This window comes from Bradysia coprophila, unplaced genomic scaffold, assembly GCF_014529535.1.
Source record: "Bradysia coprophila strain Holo2 unplaced genomic scaffold, BU_Bcop_v1 contig_732, whole genome shotgun sequence".
Lineage (NCBI taxonomy): Eukaryota > Metazoa > Arthropoda > Insecta > Diptera > Sciaridae > Bradysia > Bradysia coprophila.
The window spans coordinates 5,287,313-5,310,223 of NW_023503972.1; the positions used below are offsets into that span (position 1 = coordinate 5,287,313).

General features: G+C 37.5%; 2 protein-coding genes across 3 annotated transcripts; one reads left to right on the top strand and one right to left on the bottom strand.

The window, feature by feature from the left end:
• LOC119084319 (nuclear hormone receptor FTZ-F1 beta) lies at positions 1-14,399 on the top strand. Of its 2 annotated transcripts, none has more exons than XM_037194246.1 (8): positions 1-173; positions 3,096-4,120; positions 4,181-4,595; positions 6,168-6,410; positions 6,468-6,617; positions 6,689-6,791; positions 6,862-7,016; positions 9,817-14,399. In XM_037194246.1, exons 2-8 carry the CDS (start codon positions 3,144-3,146, stop codon positions 9,898-9,900), a joined length of 2,127 nt encoding a protein of 708 aa, XP_037050141.1. In that variant the 5' UTR covers positions 1-173; positions 3,096-3,143; the 3' UTR covers positions 9,901-14,399. The 2 variants fall into 2 exon arrangements, with proteins under 2 accessions (XP_037050141.1, XP_037050142.1); XM_037194247.1 differs by lacking the exon at positions 1-173 and adding an exon at positions 1,662-1,908.
• A 6,800-nt stretch (positions 14,400-21,199) lies between these two features.
• On the bottom strand, positions 21,200-22,528 carry LOC119084320 (sperm-associated antigen 7-like). Its single transcript, XM_037194248.1, has 4 exons — positions 22,302-22,528; positions 22,018-22,174; positions 21,546-21,874; positions 21,200-21,472 (listed from the first exon to the last, which is right to left on the bottom strand). The coding sequence occupies exons 1-4, from the start codon at positions 22,378-22,380 to the stop codon at positions 21,357-21,359; spliced, it is 681 nt and encodes a 226-aa protein (XP_037050143.1). The 5' UTR covers positions 22,381-22,528; the 3' UTR covers positions 21,200-21,356.
• Positions 22,529-22,911: the final 383 nt, after the last annotated feature.

Genomic DNA, 22,911 nt, shown 5'->3' on the forward strand with positions numbered 1-22,911 from the left:
GTCGACATATATCAGAGAGGTAAATATCGCGAGAATGTTGTTTGATCAAGTACAACCAAGTTAAAAAAAAGCCTTTTCGTTGATTTTCTGAGTTTTTATTTCGTAAAATTGCTATATTTACTGCATCAGAAACAATTGTTCCATTTAATAAAAGTGATCGCTTCCAGTCGCATGTAAGTAAACTCGGTAAATGTGAAACGGGGTTCTTATGTGAATTTATTGTGAAATCTAAAAAATTTTAACCTTTGTGCGGATAGGCACACTAAATTTCTGTCCCGTGTATGTACAAGACATCATCGTCTTCGGTGTAACCACACAACAAAAAAAAAGCAAAGGACGGATTCAAGTTGTTGAAATGTTTCAGTCTTTTTTTGCCACTTAATAAAACCATCATACTCTCGGCATGCGATTCGATAGTTGTGAATTTATTGCATTCCATTCAACGAACCTTTATTGTTTGTGACTCAATAAGGTCTCCTTTTCTTGGTCTAGTTCCATTCATACCACAAAATTGGGCTTTCTTTTTCCAAGGTTACACCGTCCAATATACTCGTTTCGAATGTGAATTACATTTTTTGTTGTTGCAGAACGTGCAGAATGAGTGCATATTGCATATGCAACAACAAAAAAACAACATTTTCTGAATGCAAAACCGTATCGGGTGGTAGTGGGGGATACATATTCGATTAAGTCAAGCCAGAAAAAGGTACACATTCCATTCGAATGCGAATCAATGGAAACCGAATTCCATATGCATGTTAATCAATGAGATTGATGAACATCCATAAGTGATGTGTGTGCTAATCATTCGTATATAGTTATGTAGATAACGTGGCGACTTAACCGTTCTTCGGTTCTTCTGATTGAAGTGAGAGAGATTTCTGTTGCGGTATATGTGTGGTGGATGATGATGATGACAATGATGACAGAATCAATCTGAACCATCTGACTCGCCATCTGATCATTCTCAATCATTGTACAGGTACGTGTACGACAAATGTACCGAAAATGTTGTTGTCTTTCCATTATCATTGCGATAAAATCTTCTTCTTTTTTTTAATAAGACGAACAAATTCCGGGTTGTAGACCACTTGCATAAAAACCTATTCAACATTTCCTTAAGAACAATTTCCACCAGTTCAATCGAACCAATTTCTTTGTCAGCAACCACAAGAAACCATCAATGAGACCAAAACAGTAAATTGCTCTCCCATTCAATCAGAATAAATAAGAAATCTCAGGAGTTCACATTGGCAATACACATATAAGTTGTATCAAAACCGAAACCCGAAAACCAAACACAAAATGTGTGTTCGGTTCATCACGTAGATGACTCTGTTCGTATATTTCAGCTCTACATAAAACAAGTTTTATGATTTTGATACTTTCCAACACATAAACAAATGCAATAATATAACATAAAGTGAATGAGTCACGTGACCAGTCCAACGACCTTCAGATATGTTGGAAGCTATACGCAACGGCCTTGCTGTGCGTCACTATTATTCCATATAGAAATTTCATTGGTCGGATAGAGATGGATATCGACTGTTTGAATGGGTTTTTGTTCGAAAATCCAAAGAAGCGCTACAATACTAACAGTGAGTGAGTGAGGTGTCGTGAGTGTATGGGTTCTCAATTTTTTTTTGAAAAGTTGTTTAGTGGTCGTCGTCGTCGGTTTGTATGAATGTAAGATGTAAAGTTTATAAACTAGAAACTCTCGAAGTGTGTAAGATGGCTTTGAATGAAGTTAATTAGACGATTTTGATATATTAGAAAGAAAAACATTTTACCCCTGCGTTCGGTTGTGTGGTGTTTATTCGAGTGAATTGGATGCAATAAATCAGCAATAAATATGATGCAACCAGCTGCAGCTTAAGTGCTTTCGAATTTTGAATGGAACAATCGGTAATGTTTACTGATGCTACGGTGGTAAATCAATCAATAAAATCGCTCCGTACACTGAATGTTGTTTTTTTGTGAGTCAAAAGTCATTGTTCGTCGTTCCAGACCTATCTACGTGTTGTGCAAAATTTACTATATATTCAATCGCGGAGCCGTCGCGTAGATACCAAAACAGTTTGCGTTTTACCTTTTGTACACTCGCTCTTTATGGTCGTTTTGTTTCGACGTTTTGCTATTTTTCGTACTGGATGCTGTAGTTGTTGTTGTCGTTGTGTTGCATATCTGCGTTATTACGCGAATTTTTTAATTTCTGTTTCCACTTTCAAATTCTGGTTACGAAATGTTTCGCGTAATTTTTTTTTGTCTTTTATTGATTCTGCATCACGGTATTACCAGCCGTGTTGTGTGATCGGGTGGTGTGTTTTTTTTTTGTTCAGCAATTTTGTTGCACAATTTATGTTAATTGAATTATTGCGCAGAGTTGAAGCCGGTTCTAGACCAGTTTCAGTTCGAATTTGAACAGTTTGCAAATCCAATTGCCCTGTTATTGGATAACCTGGTGTTAATGTTCGGTATATACTAATATGAGACACGCTCCATACATCATGCAATAATAAATTGATGGATACTGGTTCACAAAGAGTCTGTGAGGGTTTTGTGCTACGGATACCTTGACTTGAATTATTGACGACGTGCCTTACGTTCAAAGTGTACAATTAGTCTCCAACTTTTCGACGGTTCGACGGTAGGAAGGCTAAATTGACGACGAAATGACAAGTGGTGTGAAGTATGTGCCAACACTAGTCGTTGTAGTTTCTATTCCAAGGAGTGCGATGTTGTTGTTTTTGAGCTATAAATGGTGCCGAACGGATTTTTACAGTTTTTAAGGTCTTTGGAAAGTAAATTTGTAAATTTACGGGACCCATACAGTGACAACGTTCTCTAATCTAATCCCTCACACAGAGCTACTGACCATTAAGGTTGAAATTTCCCCATCCATGTATCCATCATCCTGAAGATTTATCCAGATAGTTGTTCACTCAGAATGAACGATCAAAATGTAGTTTTCTCCGTCGTCTGCTTAAAATTGTTTCTTCCCTAACATCTCCTGGATAGCTCACATCTGTACCAACAGGATCCATGTCAACCCATGCACCTATTTCAATTGTTTTCCTTCTTCGTCATTTCAGTTATCATGAGCTCATCATCATAGCGTCAACCGACGTACTTAATCTAATATGGCTACAACCGGTGGAAGCAACTCAAACGGTTTGACTCGGTCAAATGTGTCCGTGACCAACATCAACTGTGACACAATTGCATCGGCCGGATCGCAACATGCGACCGCCCCAGTCGGCCAATCAAATAATAATTATTTCAACAATGCCGGCGGAATTCGAATATGTGTGCCAAAAATGGAAAACGAATCGGACGAATCAGAGACTGAACTAACGAATATCGAACAAACAGCCAAGGTGAATCTGCGCATGAACGAAACGAATGCACAGGGTCCGAGACCGATGTCATGGGAAGGTGAATTGTCCGAAGTCGAGGAAAGTCTGGACAACGAAAATGGTGCCAATGTGGAAACGATACACGCCGTTTCGTTTGCGAATACGATTAGTGGTAATCATACTAGTGCAACGCCGCCGAATAACATACCCGTAATATCGGTGAATTCCAAGAATTCGAATATTAAGCGGGAAAATGAGCCACAAGTTCCTAATGCTTTGTTCGCTTCCAATAAGAAACTAATTCCGGATCTGGCCAATATAAAATTCGAATCGGGCCTGTCCGATCTGAATGTTGTGATGAATTCGCCGTTATTGGCCCGATCGAAAAGCAATCTGATTCCGGCGAATCCGAGTCCCGATTCAGCAATTCATTCGATTTATACGCACAGTTCGCCCGGACAATCACCGTTGACGGCCCGGCACGCATCGTACACACCCTCACTGAGCCGAAACAATAGTGACGCATCGCACAGCAGTTGCTATTCGTACAGCTCGGAATTCAGTCCGACACATTCACCGATTCAAGGACGGCATCAAATCTACAGTAACGGATTCAATGGTTCACCGCTACACCATTCCGTTCTGTATCGACCGATAATCGACAGTGAAAATGGGGCTCGGGCAATGGCCCAAGAAGACAATATTTTAGAGAACGAATCAATTCCATCGCCGGGAATTTCGAGACAGCAATTGATCAATAGGTAAACCGTTGTGCTATGAGGGAACTTTTTGCAAAATTAATTTTTTTTGTTCTCCCTCAGTCCGTGCCCAATTTGTGGTGACAAAATATCCGGCTTCCATTACGGAATATTTTCATGTGAATCGTGCAAGGGATTCTTCAAGCGTACGGTGCAAAATCGAAAAAATTACGTATGTCTCCGCGGAGCTGCGTGTCCCGTCACAATATCAACGCGTAAAAAGTGTCCCGCCTGTCGCTTCGAGAAATGTCTGCAGCGTGGTATGAAACTGGAAGCGATACGTGAAGATCGGACACGAGGTGGCCGATCAACATATCAGTGTTCGTACACATTTCCGAATTTGCCGCCAGTGACCAATTCCGAGTCTACGAATTATTCGGCAACGAGCAGTCGCATGACGAATGAGACATCGTTTAAGACTGAGAGTGTCGATAGTAAAGTGTATCAGAATCAACGGGTGGTGCCAACGTTATTGCAGGTAATTTTAATTTGCGTTTCACAAGCGAAAGGGGGAAGTGGAAATGGGTGCGCGGAGTAAAGTATTTTCCAGTGAAATCGGTGACTCAGTTTAGGAAATTTGGTGGTTGTCGGTGTTGTTCAATGTGTATAAAGCACTGAAGGTAATGAACATTTTTCGGCAGACCACAAAACCCATTTTTTTTTTATTGAATTCAAGTGCAACGCCACATTTTGTTCGGTGTAGCACTAACGATTTTCATAGAATTGATGGAACGTGCTGCCCGAATGTTGAAAAATATCAAAATTTCTATAGAAATCGTAATGTATGGAAGTGAATGTGTTCTCCATTCGAATTCGTCCGAAAATTGAGGTCTGTGTGTTTTTGCGGATTCTCAATGCCTTCGGGTGTAGTTGGGTAGTCCCGTTACATACGATATTGAAGTGACATTCAGTGATAGTGACCCAAAAACGCCCCACTCTTATCGCGTCTTCAATTGTTACTTAAATCGCTGACGATAGAACCAGTGGTGATGGAGAGCAACGAATGTATATTTTCATCGAAACAGAACTTCCTCATTTCTGTATTTGCCTGTGATTTATCCTTATCGAGATGAACAACATGCGAAATTGACTGACCAAAGTGCGAACCTATCAAGTAGGTCATCAAACTGTTGCTTTTTATCTGACAAATTTACCGATAAAGTCGCTAAATTTCTTCGTAGTAGAACAGAGAGAAATATAGAGCAGCGGACCGGCCGCTACGGATGTGTTGTGTAATCTTATCACTTGACACACATAAGAAATTGTTGACAAACAATGAAATTGGACGAACTATTTTCGGACTATTTTCGAGAGCATATTTCAATGCACAGTTCCTCACCCCTCACCCCATACACAAACAACATACGCGCTTTAGAGCTAGTATGATTCTAGTATATCAAACCTGGAGTCAAGTAAATAACTTGCCGCCTTTTGTAGACTTGTTATCTTTCGTTAACTAAGCCTCTTCAGTTGACATCCACACTAATCAAGATAGACCGATAGTCCAAGTGCATACCAATACCTCATAATACTACGGTTTGCCATATTAGTACACAAAGACGTAAAATGTTTATGGTCAAAGGCACTTTGGTATTTAAGCACTAGGAAGACCCTCAGCTTGCATCACAAAGCCACCGGATTGATGTCAAATTGGAGGTATTGGTGCCACATGAATAATTAAATTTAAAAATAAAATTTTGGTATACTGGCCGGCGTACCCGACAAATTAAAAACTCGAAGGTTTCACTCATGACGGCGGTCTTGCTATTTTATTTTTTGAATTTCATGTTTCATTTCGGCAGCAAATTATTAGTTTCTTCACAAAGTTAGTTGGATAGTTATAGCGTCATACGGGTTCTTCTGGCGCTTTAAAGCGACTAAAATCATTTTTTAGGTTACAAGATAAATGGGGTAACCGATACTTAAGTAATCTGTACGTCAACACAAAGCCAAAAAAAAAATCGCCATCACAAAACTACCTCCAACAAGATAATGCATCAGATGCTCGAATTAACACAATTTACATTTCTCTCCTTTTTGTGTACTGCAGGAAATAATGGATGTTGAACACCTGTGGCATTTCACCGAGAGCGAACTAAATCGTTTGAATCAAGCGCCATCATCAACGCCCAGTGGTAATTTAGCAGCGAATCCATTATTAGCTAGTGCCGGTCTTGCGAATGGTGACAATTCCAATCCCGACCTGATAGCGAATTTGTGCAATGTGGCCGATCACCGTCTGTACAAAATTGTGAAATGGTGCAAAAGCCTGCCGTTATTCAAGCACATCTCGGTTCGTTTGCTTATACACTTAGGGATTGTGTTCGAGTTGCTGAATTTCTGTTTTCAGATTGATGACCAGATAAGTTTACTGATCAATTCGTGGTGTGAACTGTTGCTGTTTTCGTGTTGTTTTCGTTCGGTGTCAACGCCCGGCGAAGTGCTTATCTCGTTGGGCAAATCAATAAATTTGGATCAGGCGAAAACAAATGGATTGCAGGTAAGATGTTGCGGGCGAATCACATTTTTCACTCAGTTGATTCACCAATGGAACCTTCTACACCATTTCAGGCGTGCATCGAACGAATGTTAAACCTAACCGATCATTTGCGACGGCTGAGAGTTGACAAATACGAGTACATTGCAATGAAAGTGATAGTTCTGCTGCAATCTGGTAAGTTGAAATCCGAATTCCGCATGCGGTGGAGTGTTCAAAACGTGTTAATTCATTGGCGAATTTTCAGACACATCTGATTTACGGGAACCGGAAAAGGTATGTGCCAGCCAAGAGAAAGCTTTACAAGCGCTACAACAGTACACATTATCACACTATCCGGAATCGCCATCGAAATTTGGTGAACTGCTACTACGCATTCCTGAACTGCAGCGAACTTGCCAGGTATGTTGAATTGTCAAAACTGTCGCCAAGTGTGTACGTATTCAGTTGGTACTATGCTATCACTCAGATACGTCCGATGTCTCAGAGGTGTGCCTCTCTAATCAATTAAGGTAGTCTAGTCTAGTCACATTGAAAATATGGAGACAACGGATGACCTAATTCCGAGAAGGAAACCGCCGGCTTTAAAGTTTTCCTTTTTTCACGGTTCGCTTCCATTTTCGTGGTCTTAATGAATCCAACCCGTTGTTCCCTACTTTTCATAAATTATCCTTGAGGTTGGTTGCCTCAAATAAAGAGACCTTACGTTGATAATCATCCCGTTGTTGATATCGATTAAGATTCAATCGATCCAAGTCAGCCGCACGACTACATTTGTCGAACAGATCTCACCGACCTAGTGATACGAATATCGGAAGCATTTCTGCACAGTTTCAGCCAGTTTTCAGCGGAATTTAGGAGTTTAGGATCACTGTCGGAATCCAGTGTACAAAAATTGTATAATTCACTGAGCAATTACAACTTATTTCACATCAAAAACCAAACTGAAGTTGCATCGATAAGACCTAAATGCTGCGTTTTCCATTGCGAAACGATATTACAATGGAAAATGTAGCACAATTGTCAGCCTCAGCAAAATTGCTCATCTGTCGTCAGCTTAAACAGAACTCACATTGGCACCTTTGCAGGTTTTGTTTTGTGGCCGTAAGTTTCGTAAGCTTCGTGGAAATTATCTCAAATTCGTACTGGAATATCCCTAAAAATCTTGCAAGAATTTTTCCTACTTTTCGTGGGAGAGAGTTCTCCCACTTGAGCAGATAATGGAACGACCAAATAAGCTGCTCTGTCAGCATAGTTATTAGTAGAGCTAGCTATTACCCATACACGCATTTAAACATCAACCATTAAGGACTGTCACAAAAAATCAAAGAAAATCTACGGCCAACGCGGTTCACATTTAATCTATAAATTTTGGTTGATCTGGTTCGTTAATAACGTAACTTCCTCTAGAGCAAAAAATTAGGGTATCGTTAGGGCAGCGTTAGAAATCAAAAGCGTGCAAGTAGAGCAATGAGACGGCGCTAAATTTTTACATTTTTGACCTATGTGCATGAATATTAGGGTGTAGCGTTTTGACGAAAGTATTTTGTTTTTTAAGGCCTGCGGGTAGGTTCGATGCAGAATGGTCCACTGAACACGAAAATACAAAAAAAAAAAAAAAATAATTTTGAAGTTCGAAACTCCCATGCGTTTTTCTGGAAACCGACTTTTTTGGTCTCAAAGCCATAGTGAGATTAATTCTGCCGGCTGTGTGGAAATAGTTATTTATCTACCAAGGTAGGTATGAAGGTATTTTTTCGCACTAGATGTCGATTGTCGACCCGAGACGAAGCCGAGGTCGACAAGACGTCGTGTGCGAAAAAATACCTTCATACCTACCTTGGTAGATACAACGTTTTTCGCAATTTCGGGCCATATCGAGTAGTCAATGCTCAGTATTAGTATGTACGCTTCAACAATACGTTCGGTATAATCAAGGCTGTATACTTGGGGAGGTCACGCAGATACAGATACGCGGGTTACACACCACTGGATGCATGGAAAGGTGATGATTATGGACCGGAATTGCGAAAAATATATCTTAAGTGTATATGGTAATTAATCGTAGAGACCGTGGCTTCAATTTGGCATACTTAAAAATTTTAAAAAAAGATTGAGTCACCGTTGAACAATTACAAAAAGTGTTCCCGACCATGACTTTTTCAGAATTTTTTTGGATTTAAAACTTTCTAAAATATGTGACTGGAAAGGAATATAGTCGTGTCATAGCTCATTTTAAAGGCAATTTTAAGAGCTTTCAAACGAATATAGATTCGACGTAAAGATTCACCGAGTTGCTGATTCGATGACCTTCTAGTGTGTAGAAAATGGTACGAGAAAAACCATTTTTTTTTAATTTGTCACAGAATTTATGCAAAAACGGTTCCAAATTGTTCTCAGTATTGCTGGCGGTTATAATGCAGCACTTTTTGTAATTGTTCAACGGTGACTCAATTTTTTTTTAATTTTTAAGTATGCCAAATTGAAGCCACGGTCTCTACGATTAATTATCATATACACTTAAGATATATTTTTCCACACAGCCGGCAGAACTAATCTCACTATGGCTTTGAGACCAAAAAAGTCGGTTTTCAGAAGTGCGCATGGGAGTTTCGAACTTCAATTTTTTTTTTTTTTTTGGTATTTTCGTGTTCAGTGGACCATTCTGCATCGAATCTACCCGCAGGCCTTAAAAAACAAAATACTTTCGTCAAAACGCTACACCCTAATGAATATGGATGGTCTAGTCGGTTTATTTAATCCATTGCAAATTTACTATATGCCGGACTGACGCCACAAAAAATGGTTGTCGACCGGACTGTAGCTGAAATGTAGCTGAAAAGTAGAGATGAACGGGTCGAACGCAATCCGAATCTTATTTTTAAGTACGGTTTCCACTCAGCGAAAAGAGCTCAGTGTGAGAGCCGTAAGCTGTCAAGTAAACAAGGCAAAAATTGAAAAATTTGAATTTTGTCTCTCGACGCCGCCGTGTGCTTTTTGGTAAGTGGAAATCAAGCCATAAAACTTGACTCGTACCGAACCTGAACATTTTGAAACCCGATAACCTAATGGCTCGATGTAAATCGGATCGGGTTTGGGGTCAGACGTATTAAAAAGTTCTTGTAATCGTTTGATCTCTACCAAAAAGCATAAAATCTCAGAAAATTATAAAAACAAAATGTTTTCCTTCCACGATGTACAGGTTGGAAAAGAAATGCTGACCATAAAATCTCAAGATGGTGAAGACTTTAATCTGCTAATGGAACTTCTACGCGGTGAACACTGACACAAGCAGCGATCGCACACATACACCTAAGCGTAAGGTCGAAATTTGTATTTTTTTATACTTTAACAAGCAACGGAAGAAGAAGATAAAAAATAATTATTTCAAATAGGAAATAGATTTATGCGTTAGCCTTAAAAGTACTGAATAGATTGCAATATTAGATTTTTGTTGGTTAATACAAAATGTGAAGGAGAAGAAAAAGAAGAAGTGAAGTGAAAGGGTAAGTGGAAGTTTATAATTTATACATAAATATATGTAAACGGCAGTGTGGTGGATCTGTCCAGCTTTTATTTTATCAGTTCCCAATGAATTTTATTTATATGAAAGAAAGAAGAGAGAAATTAGAATCGCATATAGGCTAAGGACCTATATTGTTGTAGCATTTAATGGAAGGGCAACATAGTTGCACGCAATCAATCTGATTACAATTTTTTTCTTTTTTACGCTAGCGACTCGGACTAGCACTAAAAACACTGGAATATCCTTCGTTTATTTACAATACAATTTTTTTAGTCGTTTAGTGATATTTTTCGTTTAATGTAAATAAGAAAATATTTTTGTTTTTAAGTAGAGTCGCATTCCAACATATTTTTTGCATGGAAATCAAAACCGATGGCGTTGTTTCGCCGCTTTTTCCCAAAATCCAGTGACCACTTCTGACGTCACTTCTTTGAATGGAAAGTATTTTCGTTTTGTTACGCAAATGAATCTGTTCGGTTTCTGGTTCGGTGTAGAGTTTGCCAATTTCTGCAGCAAGAATTTGTTGTCTGTATGTAATACTTTTACTTGCTCCGATCATTTCGCTTAGGTCAAACTAATTTCACTCAGGTCAATCTGATTTCATTCAAGTCAACCTGATTTCGCTCAGGTTAACCTAATTTCGTTGAGATTTATCTGAATCTGATCCTGAACCGGAATGTAAGATTTTCGGTGGTTTCAGATTGTGACGATGACTTGGACAGGTTCATTCAAGTAGAGTCTCAACCTGACTCGAGTTTGGGATTTTTCATTTCAAGGACACGCTAGTTCCGAGCAAGACTCATTACATATCAAGACGTTGAATGAAAATACTTGGAACTTCTTTTAAGGATTTTTTGAGTGATTTTGTTTTCGAGTCGATAACTTCCAAGCCTGGCTAACAAGCATCCGCTATACCTTAAATAACTTCCAAGGTTTTGATGATAGTATTAAGTGGAGAGTCTTGTCTGATACTTTACTGTCTAGAAGTCAATAAGAATATGTCATCAACGGCGATGCTCAGTTAATGCATTCAAAGTCTTGTTGACAGAAAGTTAGGTCAAAGAAGCCAAAAAGAAAAGTTTCTTTTCAGTTACTCATTTTCGTTGATCATACTCGCTCCTAAATCAATTGAACTCACTGAATCACTAGAAATTCCTGGCCCATTCGAGCGCTGAACTTGTCTGAGGACTATTAAATCGTTTTTAACATGTAGCGACTCTTACATACCTATTAGAACATTCGGTCGTTGGATTCATAGTTTACAAAAATTAAAATTGAAAATTTAGAAACCATGGAAAGGGGATGGCATATTAAAACCAACTGTCCAAGTCACAATTTTTTTATAGCTTGAGCTTTGTCCCAGCTGCATTTATTTGGTCAGGGAATGTTTTCTTATAGAAATATCTACAAGTGCGATCAACATCTTTTTCTTATGATCGAATCAGCGGTGTATAAACCATTTGTATATCCGCTTTTTACTTATATGTACTTCAAGATTACCCATCATAAATACATACATACAACCACAGTTCTTGTGCTACTTGCGCGAACCATTTAAAAAAAACCATTACAGACCGTCCTCGAGACCGGCTTGTCGGTGGCTTTCATAGAAATTTTTAACAGACGGCTGTACTAATGTTTGCAAAATTCACAAAAGATCCTCCAATTTTGACTTAAAAAAATTCTACGTTCGTGGCTAGTAGCTCAGGCGCTGTGGCACAACATATTCACTCTAAGGGACGTCTGCATTTTTGAATTTCCTTTGCTGAGAAAACGAAATCGAAAAATTCTAAAGATTCCTTCGATTGACGTAAGAGTGACTAAAAAGCTTGCAATTTTCTGAGCTCGTGCAACAGAGATATAATTCAAATATCCGGACGTCTGCATACTAGTTTACTGTGCCTTGTAGTACTTACTAATAATTTATTTTTAAAAGGAAAACAATTTTTAGAAATAGACAACAGTTTCGGTACTACAACAATTACAATTTAAGAACATTTTTCTGTTCAAAATACTTGAGACTGTGCGCAGTAAAAACTAGCGCAAAAATTGAATCTACGCAAGCCTTCGACCACAAAATCTATTCCCAATTCACAAAGATTATTGCAGATATCTTCCATTTCATTTACAAGTCATCCTCAACTTAGGAATTGAACTTTCGAAGGACTTACACACTATGTTATCATCTTCGTTTGCATTAAATCCGTTTCAGTATTTCCGGAGGAATATCGATTCCGTTTCGCTATCTGATTCTGATACTAAACACTAAACTTTAGACCATCATTATTGACAAAAATTCTGATCGAGAATGGATGCGTTGCGTATGTATACCATGGGTTTCTATGCGTTTTCATGTAAACTTGATGGCATTGCGCGACTCAGAAACATTTTTTTTAAATCAATTATGATGTCCTAGCTAGAGTACTGTTGTAGGACAAGTCTGCATGGTCTTATGTACCGTGCCCACTCATCCTAATGCAACTTCCACATTTATAAAACAGCGCGCAGAGTATACGCAGAGTATATGAGTTTTGATGCGTAACTGGAATGGAATGTGGCTTAGGTTGGGTTATTGATAATAAATCGTTGTTGACCACCATGCGGCTTTCCAAAAATCATAGTAAGAAATAACGAAAAGAATATTTGAAATTATAGTGGCCAATCTTCTAAGATGGAATCATCTTCTGTTCATAAGTTCTGGTAACCCTACGGGAAGACGAGGACATTCAAAATTTAATCTTTTGTTTGGAAAGAGAGAAAAGGATCGGTGAAAAATAGTGAAAAAGCTGACGTGATTTCTAAATCTATACAGCAGCCAGGCGTCAGACCTTTTTGTTGTTGTCTCTATCTGCAACAACGACCTCATCTGCAAGAAGGCCTGCATACGTTTAAAATTTGAAGTTTTTATTGCGCATACAAAAACCAAGTAATTTAATCAGACCCTATCTTCAATAAATAAAAATTAAAAGAGTGAACTCTCGACTGAATAAAATTGAGCTAAAAAGAAGGAAAGTAAGTGAAGATCTTTTCTAAAATTTAAAAAAAAATTAGAAAGTAAAAAACATGTAGCAAGTATTTTAGCGTAAACAGTGAACATAATAAAAACACAGGTGGCATTTTTGCATTATAATAGAAACTCAGTAACATTTATCGTACTTAAAACATTGTAAAAACAATCATGCAGAAAAACGTGAAAATAGTAGCGGGATGTGTCCGTAATGTAAGCAGAGAAATGATTCACAGAATGTAATTTCTATTTATCTGATTAAGACTCCCTCAATCGAAACAGCCATACAATTTGCGAATTCTGATCATCGTATAACTTTCACATTATTTTTTGTGCTTACTCGAAAACGTAGACTTTTGCCAAAAAATTAGTAAATTCTGAGATTAAAATTTCCGAAGGGTAATTACAGTGACAAGTCGCAGGCATGTTCAAGGTTGTATATGAGGAGATAACACCGATTGCCGTTATTTTACTGGTCGCAAAAAACATGGCGGCTGTCGATAACTCAGACTGCAATTCAATTGAACTGAAATTGTGCTACATTTTTGTATGTAAATTACGGCAAAGTTCAGTGGTTTTTTTGCGATTTCACAGCAATTGGCGTGACCTCATCATGTACAACCTTGGATATGTTGGTCATAGTTATAGCTATAGAAACCAGAGAAAAGATGGCACTGCAATAGAAAGCGCATATGTCATTAACATGAGCGAGCTGTTTCTATTCTAAAAACTCAGCCTAACTTAACGCCTAACTGTACTTTCATAGACGCAAAGGACACCTAGTCCAACTTTCTTTTGTTATTTTAATGCAGAACCAAAGGAATTGAATTAGGCTTTTGTTGCTTCGTTATCTCCTTTGAGTTCGACGGACTTTGACCGGATAGGAGTAAAGGGGTCAGATATTTTGAGATCCGTGCACCTTATGAGCGGTATTACTGTCTCAATGGGCTGAATAATCGTGACATGTGCACATTTCATAGAAACTCTTCACAATTTGGTAAAAACTCAAATTGTTGATGAGGTTCTTCTATTATTTACAGTATGAAAACACTGAATGGCCATGACTGCACTTTTCTTCTGAACAGATTATTTTTAAGATTACATTGTCCGCTTCAGTTAAATTTAAAGTTATTTAAGGAAAATGATTTAGCGATGTCATAGACTCTACGTATTCTCCTAAGTTCGGCATTTCACTTTATGGTGTCGCTGTACGGAGAATTTTTTTATGTTTTTCCTTTGTAAATCTTGCTATTGTGTACTTGGGACCAGACCTGTGATTTTATTACACTTAAAGACAGTTATAATGATAGAGGAATTAGTACATTTTTACATTTCAATAGCGATTTGTTTAGACAAGATTTTTTTTTTGACGGATCATCTTAGGCTCATTACACTCACACGAAAACGGTTATTTTTCCAACCACAATTTTTCATAGACCTAATCATAAATGGGACACATCTTTCAGACATTTAGGTCTAAATCGTTTTAGGAACCGAGCGACATTTGTTCAGGATAAAAGCTTTTTTCATTTGGGATTAACGAAATTTTTCACACAAAGTTGCGAAATACACCTAATGTTCAAATTTATCTAAAATTTCCTTTGACATTATACCAAACGAAATCGTGGGTTCTGTTGACCTTAGGTGTATTTCGTTTATTAGATTTACTATTTTATGATCACAGAACTGGGCATGAATGAAATATTTGGTTGGAAAAATGACCGTAAAACAGTTAAACGATAAAATCAAGAAACTGCTCATTAAACGTAATGATTATGATAATCTGTTACACTACACAACAATTTTTAAGTAATTTATTGTCTCGTTTGTCATAAATTCAATCAGTAAAAGTACATAGAGTAAGAACTAAGTTTAGAAAGGAGAACGTGAACAGAAACTGTAAGAATAAAATTGTACATTCAAGGAGAATATTTTATATTTTATATCTTTATATACAACAAAAGGAAAAATTGATAAGACGTAACACACACACAGAAGATTTTGTTATATTTACTTTGATATATTTTTTTAAGAAAAATAAATTCGATAAAATGATACGTACTAAAATTCAGTCGTTTTTTTCTCATGAGTTACACATTGCAGCGCCAAAGAGACCTAATACAAATTTTAGCATTGTTGTTATGTCTTTGACAGACGAACAAAAAAAAATAGGTCTAATTCGCGTGCCTGTGGCTAGAGAAGCTGTCTTCACACATTGACGGGTCATTTCATTTGTTCTGTGACAGTTTAATAATGGTTACTTAAAGTACATCATTTTCGTCCTCGAAGCATGAACAAGAAATTTTAGGTAAATTTCGCGTTAGGCGGTATTCATCGTTGTGAAGGTGCAGTAAACCGAAAAAAGAATCATAATATTGTTCCAAATAACTGTAAGCCCGAACTTTGACAACACGAACGGCGACGACTTCATTCACAGAGACATAACGTAAGCCCAAAGCACCTAGCAGGGTAATAGAGGTTTTTATGCGTCAAATAGAGTAGTATTTTGCTTGTTTGGTTTTGAGAGAGCCAATTCTCCCTCAATAGTATTTTGATACCAATAATATCATTAGCAGCCTTAATGGTAATTTTGCAATGACATTAAGAAAAAAAGGTATGGAAATATTCGCATACTTTGATTAAAGTACTACTTTATTTTTTTCTATTACCCTGCCAACAAATTTCCAACGCCCACAAATTTCTTAGTTCTTTGTCAATTTTTCGTTAAAATTTTCGTCAACCTGAAAGTTGAGGTTAAGTTGCATTCTGTGGATGAAATTTGACATTTCGAAATGACCTTGGAGATTCCTAACCTATTATCGTGTCATCATTTCACCAAACAGTGAGGGCTTTTTAGTAGGAATGATAGCTCACGAATTCCATTAGGCCGAGAAGCAATACCGTCTGTAATCGCCATAGAGGGGTGATATAAATCAGCATGTCAAAATCTATCGAATTTCAACAAAAATATACGAAGAAATTCGTATCGAGAATTTGTTGGCATTGTGTATGCCTACCATATACACACTTACACAGTTCTACTGCATGCATCAACGTAAATGGTAAATGTTTGATAGGAATATGAGCGAACATAACTTTATATTGAACTTGAAGTTCAAAATTGCATTTTGGTAACGAGTAATTTCGCGCCGCGCGAGATTACACATATTATAGTGGAATTTCGCGCCCATACATTTTTCAATGGCTAACTTGACTTAGAGAATTTTTACGAGTACCTGACGATAAATTGGCGGTAGATTCAGTTGAGTATCAGGCACATAAATTTTGGAGATGCGAACTTTATTCTAACACCCTAGAGCTTTGTATCAGGGATACCGGTATCCTTAGAAAGTGTGGATTTTCCTTTTACAAAACGTTAGGATACCGGTATCCCAACTGAGATACACGTATTTTGTATCAAGGATACCGGTATCCCGACATAGAACGTGTAGATTTTCCTTTTACAAAACGTTAGGATACCGGTATCCCAACTGAGATACACGTATTTTGTATCAAGGATACCGGTATCCCGACATAGAACGTGTGGATTTTCCTTTTACAAAACGTTAGGATACCGGTATCCCAACTGAGATACACATATTTTGCATCAAGGATACCGGTATCCTCACTCAGAAAAAGTGGATTTTCCTTTTACAAAATGTTAGGATGCCTGCATCGCAACTGAGACGTTGCGAGATTCCTACCAGCAAGAAATTCCTTATGGGCGCGAAATTACACTAATAAAGTAGGAATTTCGCGTGGCGCGAGATTCCTACTTTAATAGTGTAATTTCGCGCCCATACGGCGCGAAATTACTACTAGCCTGCGGGTGTTGTTTGTGGCCAGAGCGTAGCGAGGTGAATGTGAAAAGAAGAGATGACTCTTTCACTTTGGTGCAAAAACAAAATGCAGACGACCCCGATATTATATTTACAAAACCATCATATCTGACTGAAATTGTGAATTACGATACTCGTTTTGCTCTGGCCGCTCTTGAGAGTGGTAAAATATACTTTTTGATTATTTCAATTTCATGAGCAAAGTTATTATCCAAAGGTTATCTCAAACACAAAGTTTTGACCAAGAGATAACCAAGAGATACTGGCTTAGGGCCGTTTGATTTACCGGTAGATGTATCTTTTAAGAATTCAACTTCTAATGAAAAAGTTTTTTCGAACGTTTTACCATCTTTTTTGTCCTATATAACTTGTAGATTTAAATATCGGGTGTGTCAGTTATCACAATATAAACGCTTCGAAATTCTCAAAATCCAGGACCCATCGAAAAGTGTGACAAAGCTTAGTAATTACCGATACTCTCTCTAGCAATCAAACTCTCAGCTCTCTGTGTCAGATTCACACAATATTTGTTTGTATTCCACGAGCACGATTCTACATTTTGAATGATTACGCTGTAATGTACATGTAAATTACAGAAGCTACTTGATTCTTTCACCACCTTAATATAAGTAGTTTGTTTGCTAGAGAGAGTATTGGAATCACCATTCATTATATAAGTAAGAAAACAAAATTGTGTCGATTGTGGCTATATATTGTAGTAAAGCATGCTTTATTCCAAGGTATAATTTTGATTTAGGCCAAAGTATTTAAGTATAATACAATTTATTTTTCTGTCAGTCAGTGTAACTTCACCTTGCAAAATCCACTTTAAATATAAACGCAGCAAGTTGTACCGCATGGACAGTTATTAGTGTTATAATAACGAACAGTAGGTGGACATCCAGTGATGCATTGTCCTCCCTCAGATTCACAGGTTATTGGTGGTCTGTAATCGTTGAACAGACAACTGTATCTCTCCCGCAAATTGTCCTCTTTCGTTGGTACTGGTCCGTCAGCGTTAACATCATAAATGACGAATATTAAAGCTAATATCAAACAAAATGCCTTCATTTTGACTATTAGCCTCTTCAATAAATTCACAAAGTTTTAACGACTAAACACTTCGGTTACCACAAGAATAATAACTAATTTTTCATATAAATGCTCTTTTTAAAGGTTTTTCTACAATGATGAGGTAACTATGTGGTATGGGACTGAGATTTTATTATTGTAATTGAAAGAGTCTGTGTAAATATCTTTGTGGATATCAACCAAAATTTGCAATGTTTACCTTAATAAAAAGGCAACGTAGAGCAAACATAATTGAAATAAAAAGATAACGAAGCTGTAATCTATTCTGAAAAGTGAACGTAATTCGTTCAACGGATATTAGAACACAGATAAAAATTTGGGATTGAAATAGGGGATTACGACCTATTTTTTTTTTTAATCCCAAAAAGATTCGGACCTAATTCGGATGCAAATGTAACGGCAGAAAATTTAATGTTAAAATGCACAGTAGCGCCATTCCGCTTTCTTTAGTAATTTATGGTTAATTCGCTTGACTGTAAGTCATGGGTCGTACAACAGAAAATACACAGTACGTACGATCACTATGATTGAAAATGAATGGAAATTTGATTAAAAACGTTAAATGTGACATGTTTCTGCTCTTTGTTAACATGATAACTTGAGCGAATCTCAACCGATTTAAAAAAACTTTTTTTTATTCGGTGAAATTTTGAAATCCTCAGGTTAAGTTCGAAAATGGGTAGTATCGGTTCAGCCGGCTGGGAGGAGTTCCCAAAGGAGTCATCTTCTGCTCTTTGTTAACGCGATAACTTTGACAATGCTCAACTGATTTTCCAAAAACTTTTTTTTTTGTTCGATGAAGCATTGAAATCCTGAGGTTAGGTTCCAAGATAGATTTTATTGGTCTAACGATCTGGCTGCTGTTGCCAAACGAATTTTTGTATCTATGACAATCACACTAGTTTTTCTTGTTATGTGATTTTTCCTTGTTGACAAAAGCGAATAAACAGAACAAAAATTAATGAGTGTGAAGGTCACACGAAATTAAGTTTTAATGAGGACATACGCCGTTTTTTAACCGTTTTTTATAGACAATAGCACTCTAACAGGCCTGTATGTACCAGAAAATGAAGTCATAAAGTTTATCGATTTATAACGTTTCAGAATGTTGCGAAAGATTTTCAGTGAAACTAAGCAGAATTAAATTATTAACGAGAGATTAAGACCGTTCCAGTAGTTCTTCTTCTAATTAGTTATGTTTTTCTGATCATCAAAATTACATTTCATTGAAATTAAATCATGACCAACACACAAACTATTGAGCAGTTCAGATAGTCAAGTGATCTGACCCACCCAACAGGTAACACCTAGTTAATTAAATAAAAAAAGAAAAGAAAAAGGCTATCAGCACACATGATGAACTTTGATTCGAATAAATAAAGCATTTACGAGCGTACAATTAGGTAAGGTATTAAAATTGAAGATAACAGCCAATCCTGACTAATAACAAACAATGCCGCATTTCCTTTATTTCACTTTTAATTCATTTTTATCTTAAACTTGTTTTATCATTGGAGTAATGAGATGGAACCACTCAAAGTATATAAGAAAGTACACGGTGCGGTTGAATGAAGTCTAAATAAAACATTGCATACACCTTCCCGTAGCCACAGTCAGGCAAAACCCAATGAAATCGTTTCAAAAACTACTCCTTTCTTCTACTGGCGGAAGTGGCAATGCCCGGTTTTTTAACGTTACGCTTTTGCAATGGACTAATGCAACATTAGAACTCACCTACAGCGCGAGGCTATTAAACTAAAAATCGTCTTTAAGCACAGGGTAAACGACTGAAACAGAACACTTAACAAAGCAGATGCTCTTCCCTTACCCAAGCGGATCACTTAATAGAATTTTTAACACATCTTTAAATCTCTCATTTAAACGTATCCCTATACTAAAGATCATCTTCAAGGCCGTTTGAACACGTCAAGAAATGCCATCCACGTTAAAAACATCTCATACAAATGAATGAGTGAACGAAACTTAAGTGAGGTTACGTCTGAAAGTACCGTATCTTGAAGATGATCAATCACTATTTAAAATTGCTTGCTTCCATCTTGACAGCAACTCTCCAAGCATCATTTTCACTGAATTTCAATTTTCCGGAATGGCGGTTGGCGGCCACTCATATCAGTACATACCAGTACATTATGTGGTCTCCATTACCTTTCAAACAAAGCAAAAATTCATCAAAATCGTTCAAAGTTTTCCCTTGGTTGGTTACCAACCGTTGATCATATCAATACGACCTATCTAATAAAGCAAAAATAGTCGAAATCCGTTCAAATTTGCTCAACCTATTTGCAAAAAACACTTAACGTCCTGTACCTGTATTAAGGGCTCTTCCTGACGAGTCAGTCATCCGATTTCTACAAACTTTTTTTGCGAGTTGGTATTGGTCTTGGGACCAATCTTGAAACTGAACCTTTCTTTTGACATTGCCAAACGGAATTTTCGAAATTGGGGTCTGGCGTTTTACTCAAGTTAGAGAAGTGTGGTTAATAAGGTCGGGTTTCCAAAAATTTTGACAATGCAGATAGTTCAATCGAAGCCATGATAACAAGACTGAAAAACTGCCTGAGGAGGTCACGTGATAGCTGATACGCTCTTCACTCCTATAGGAAGAAAAGAGAATATTATTCCCTGGTCATCTCGGCTTTGTGTCATCATCGAGGTGCAAAATTATTATCCGAAAATCATCTCCAACACAAAGTTTTGACCAAATGATGACAATGGAAAACTATTTTGTCTTAAAAATTTGTTGTCGGTATGACTGGGCTCGAGTATTGTTCTAACACAGAACGCAAAATTACCAAGAATCCGAGCAAGAACATTTCGTCTAACGAATCTAATTGAAATATGAGGAGTTCCACTAAAGTGCTAACACGGAACTCAAGACTACCACCGAGGAAATAATATTTTGTTTTCCACCTATAACAACTCTAGCGAATCGACTTAAGACTTAACTTCAAATCCAATCAATCGTTGGTCAATCACTCTCTTTCGGTGTTTAGCGCAATGTGTTAGGTAAGGACTAGACACTACTTACCGTATCGCCTTTTTATTCTGATAAGCCCGTGTGACTCATGCACCGAAAATAGAAAGAGGAGCCGAATTCATGGAAACAAAATTTTGTATTTTACGCAACCTGTTTTTTTTTAACATCTGCTCGGTTCTGTTCTAATATTGCGGCATTACACCTTTGTGTAATATGTTTCGGATGTAGACATCGTCTAGTTCCACCTTCAGCCACCACACATAACGTCAATGAATTGAGTTCAATTCACATTCGTGCTACTTGCCGGATTATGAGTCAATTTCAACCGTTTCTTAGCCTGAATGTCAGCCATTGTCTGTTCGATGGATCTAACATCCTTTTTGTTCTCGCTGGGAACTGTGGGCCGACAAAAAAAATTCAAATCAAAATTGATGTCCATGCTGTCGCAGGAAAAGAAAGGGAAACTTACCGAAACCGTAGGACTTATTCGATTCAGTCTTTTTGGCTGCTTCCAATGCCGCGTCCTGGCCAATTAGATGCACGTACTTATCTTTGTAGTTCGAATGCGGGACAATTTTTTCCGGCTTTTTAGCCTTCTCTGTGTCGACCAGTTTTTGTTCGGCGCGACGTTGAACGTACTCTTTGGCTTTGTCATCGTTCCATTCCTCACCGTTGCGTCTGGCATGGATTTCGTCCTCGGTCGGTGTGTACTCTCGCTTGTAGACTATAATGTATCGATCGATTCCCTCTTGTCCGAAGCTCATTGCTAGCAAGCCGGCCACTTCGGCAACGTCGTGTCTGGTAATGAAATTTGGTTTAACAATTAAGGACTTCGATTCTTAAACTTCGTGAGATTCGATAAAGATCAACGAAGACCTAGTTCTCAAAAGAGAACGGAGGTCTGTCAGGATAAAACAATAACAGATAGATAGGCTACTCACACAACACTCCGATAGACCTTGTCCAATGGTTGAAATTGAATGAATTTGCGGCTGTCATCTTTGGATATTCGATCGATTCGCTCTTCAACGAACTGCCGGAAGCGATTTAGCTCCTCTTTTTCACGATTTCTCATCTTTTCAATGTGTTCGTTCTGTTCTGTAAGTTCAAAAAAAAAATCATTTTTATCTTCAAAACATTCCGTCGTTCAACTACAACAAAATCACGAAAGAGAAGCGACAATAGACGAAAGGAAAAAAAAATGTGAAAATTTTCGGTGACAAACTTTTTATGATTTCCTTTTGCTTCTGATTCGCTTCGGGTGGTTTATCCATTGAATTAAGAATTGAGCCTAGTAGATCCATGATGTTGTTGTGTAGTTTGAACAGGACACGATTCGTAAACGTTTTTTTTCTCGTCTGTTAGGTGGTTTAGAATCCAAACCCAAAATAAAACAAACTCGAGTTTACAAACAATACTTTTGGTATAATATTATCGCGCACATCTGACAGAGTTAAATGTCAACTGTATACAGTGCTGTCATATCGCACATTCAAATGATCTAGTACTACACGCTGGCGAAGAGCGCGCAACACAAATAAATAAACAAAATTAAGATTGGCTCGTTCGGTATGTGTTTTGTATGTAGATGGAAGCACGGGTCTTAAAATTCAGTCTCTCTATGCTGCCCATATTAGTTATTATAAATAATAAGACGAGTCGGTGCACTTTAGGCTACGTTTATTTATTCTTATGTTGTTTGATCGAGTGCTGGTGGTAGACTAATCTAAAACTACTGATTGCAATTACGTTGATATGTTTGATATGAGACGTGACTTTACTGGTATGTGTGTGCCTCGTTTACCGTCCACTACACCCACATTGCAATGTGAAAC

Coding starts and splice junctions, on each gene's coding strand:
- LOC119084319 (XM_037194246.1), top strand. CDS start 3,144: ATGGCTACAACCGGTGGAAGCAACTCAAACGGTTTGACTCGGTCAAAT. Junction 6,411..6,467: donor CGTTATTCAAGCACATCTCG/GTTCGTTTGCTT, acceptor TTCTGTTTTCAG/ATTGATGACCAGATAAGTTT. Junction 6,792..6,861: donor GATAGTTCTGCTGCAATCTG/GTAAGTTGAAAT, acceptor GCGAATTTTCAG/ACACATCTGATTTACGGGAA.
- LOC119084320 (XM_037194248.1), bottom strand. CDS start 22,380: ATGGATCTACTAGGCTCAATTCTTAATTCAATGGATAAACCACCCGAA. Junction 21,875..22,017: donor AAGGTCTATCGGAGTGTTGT/GTGAGTAGCCTA, acceptor TTTCATTACCAG/ACACGACGTTGCCGAAGTGG. Junction 21,473..21,545: donor GAATAAGTCCTACGGTTTCG/GTAAGTTTCCCT, acceptor GTCGGCCCACAG/TTCCCAGCGAGAACAAAAAG.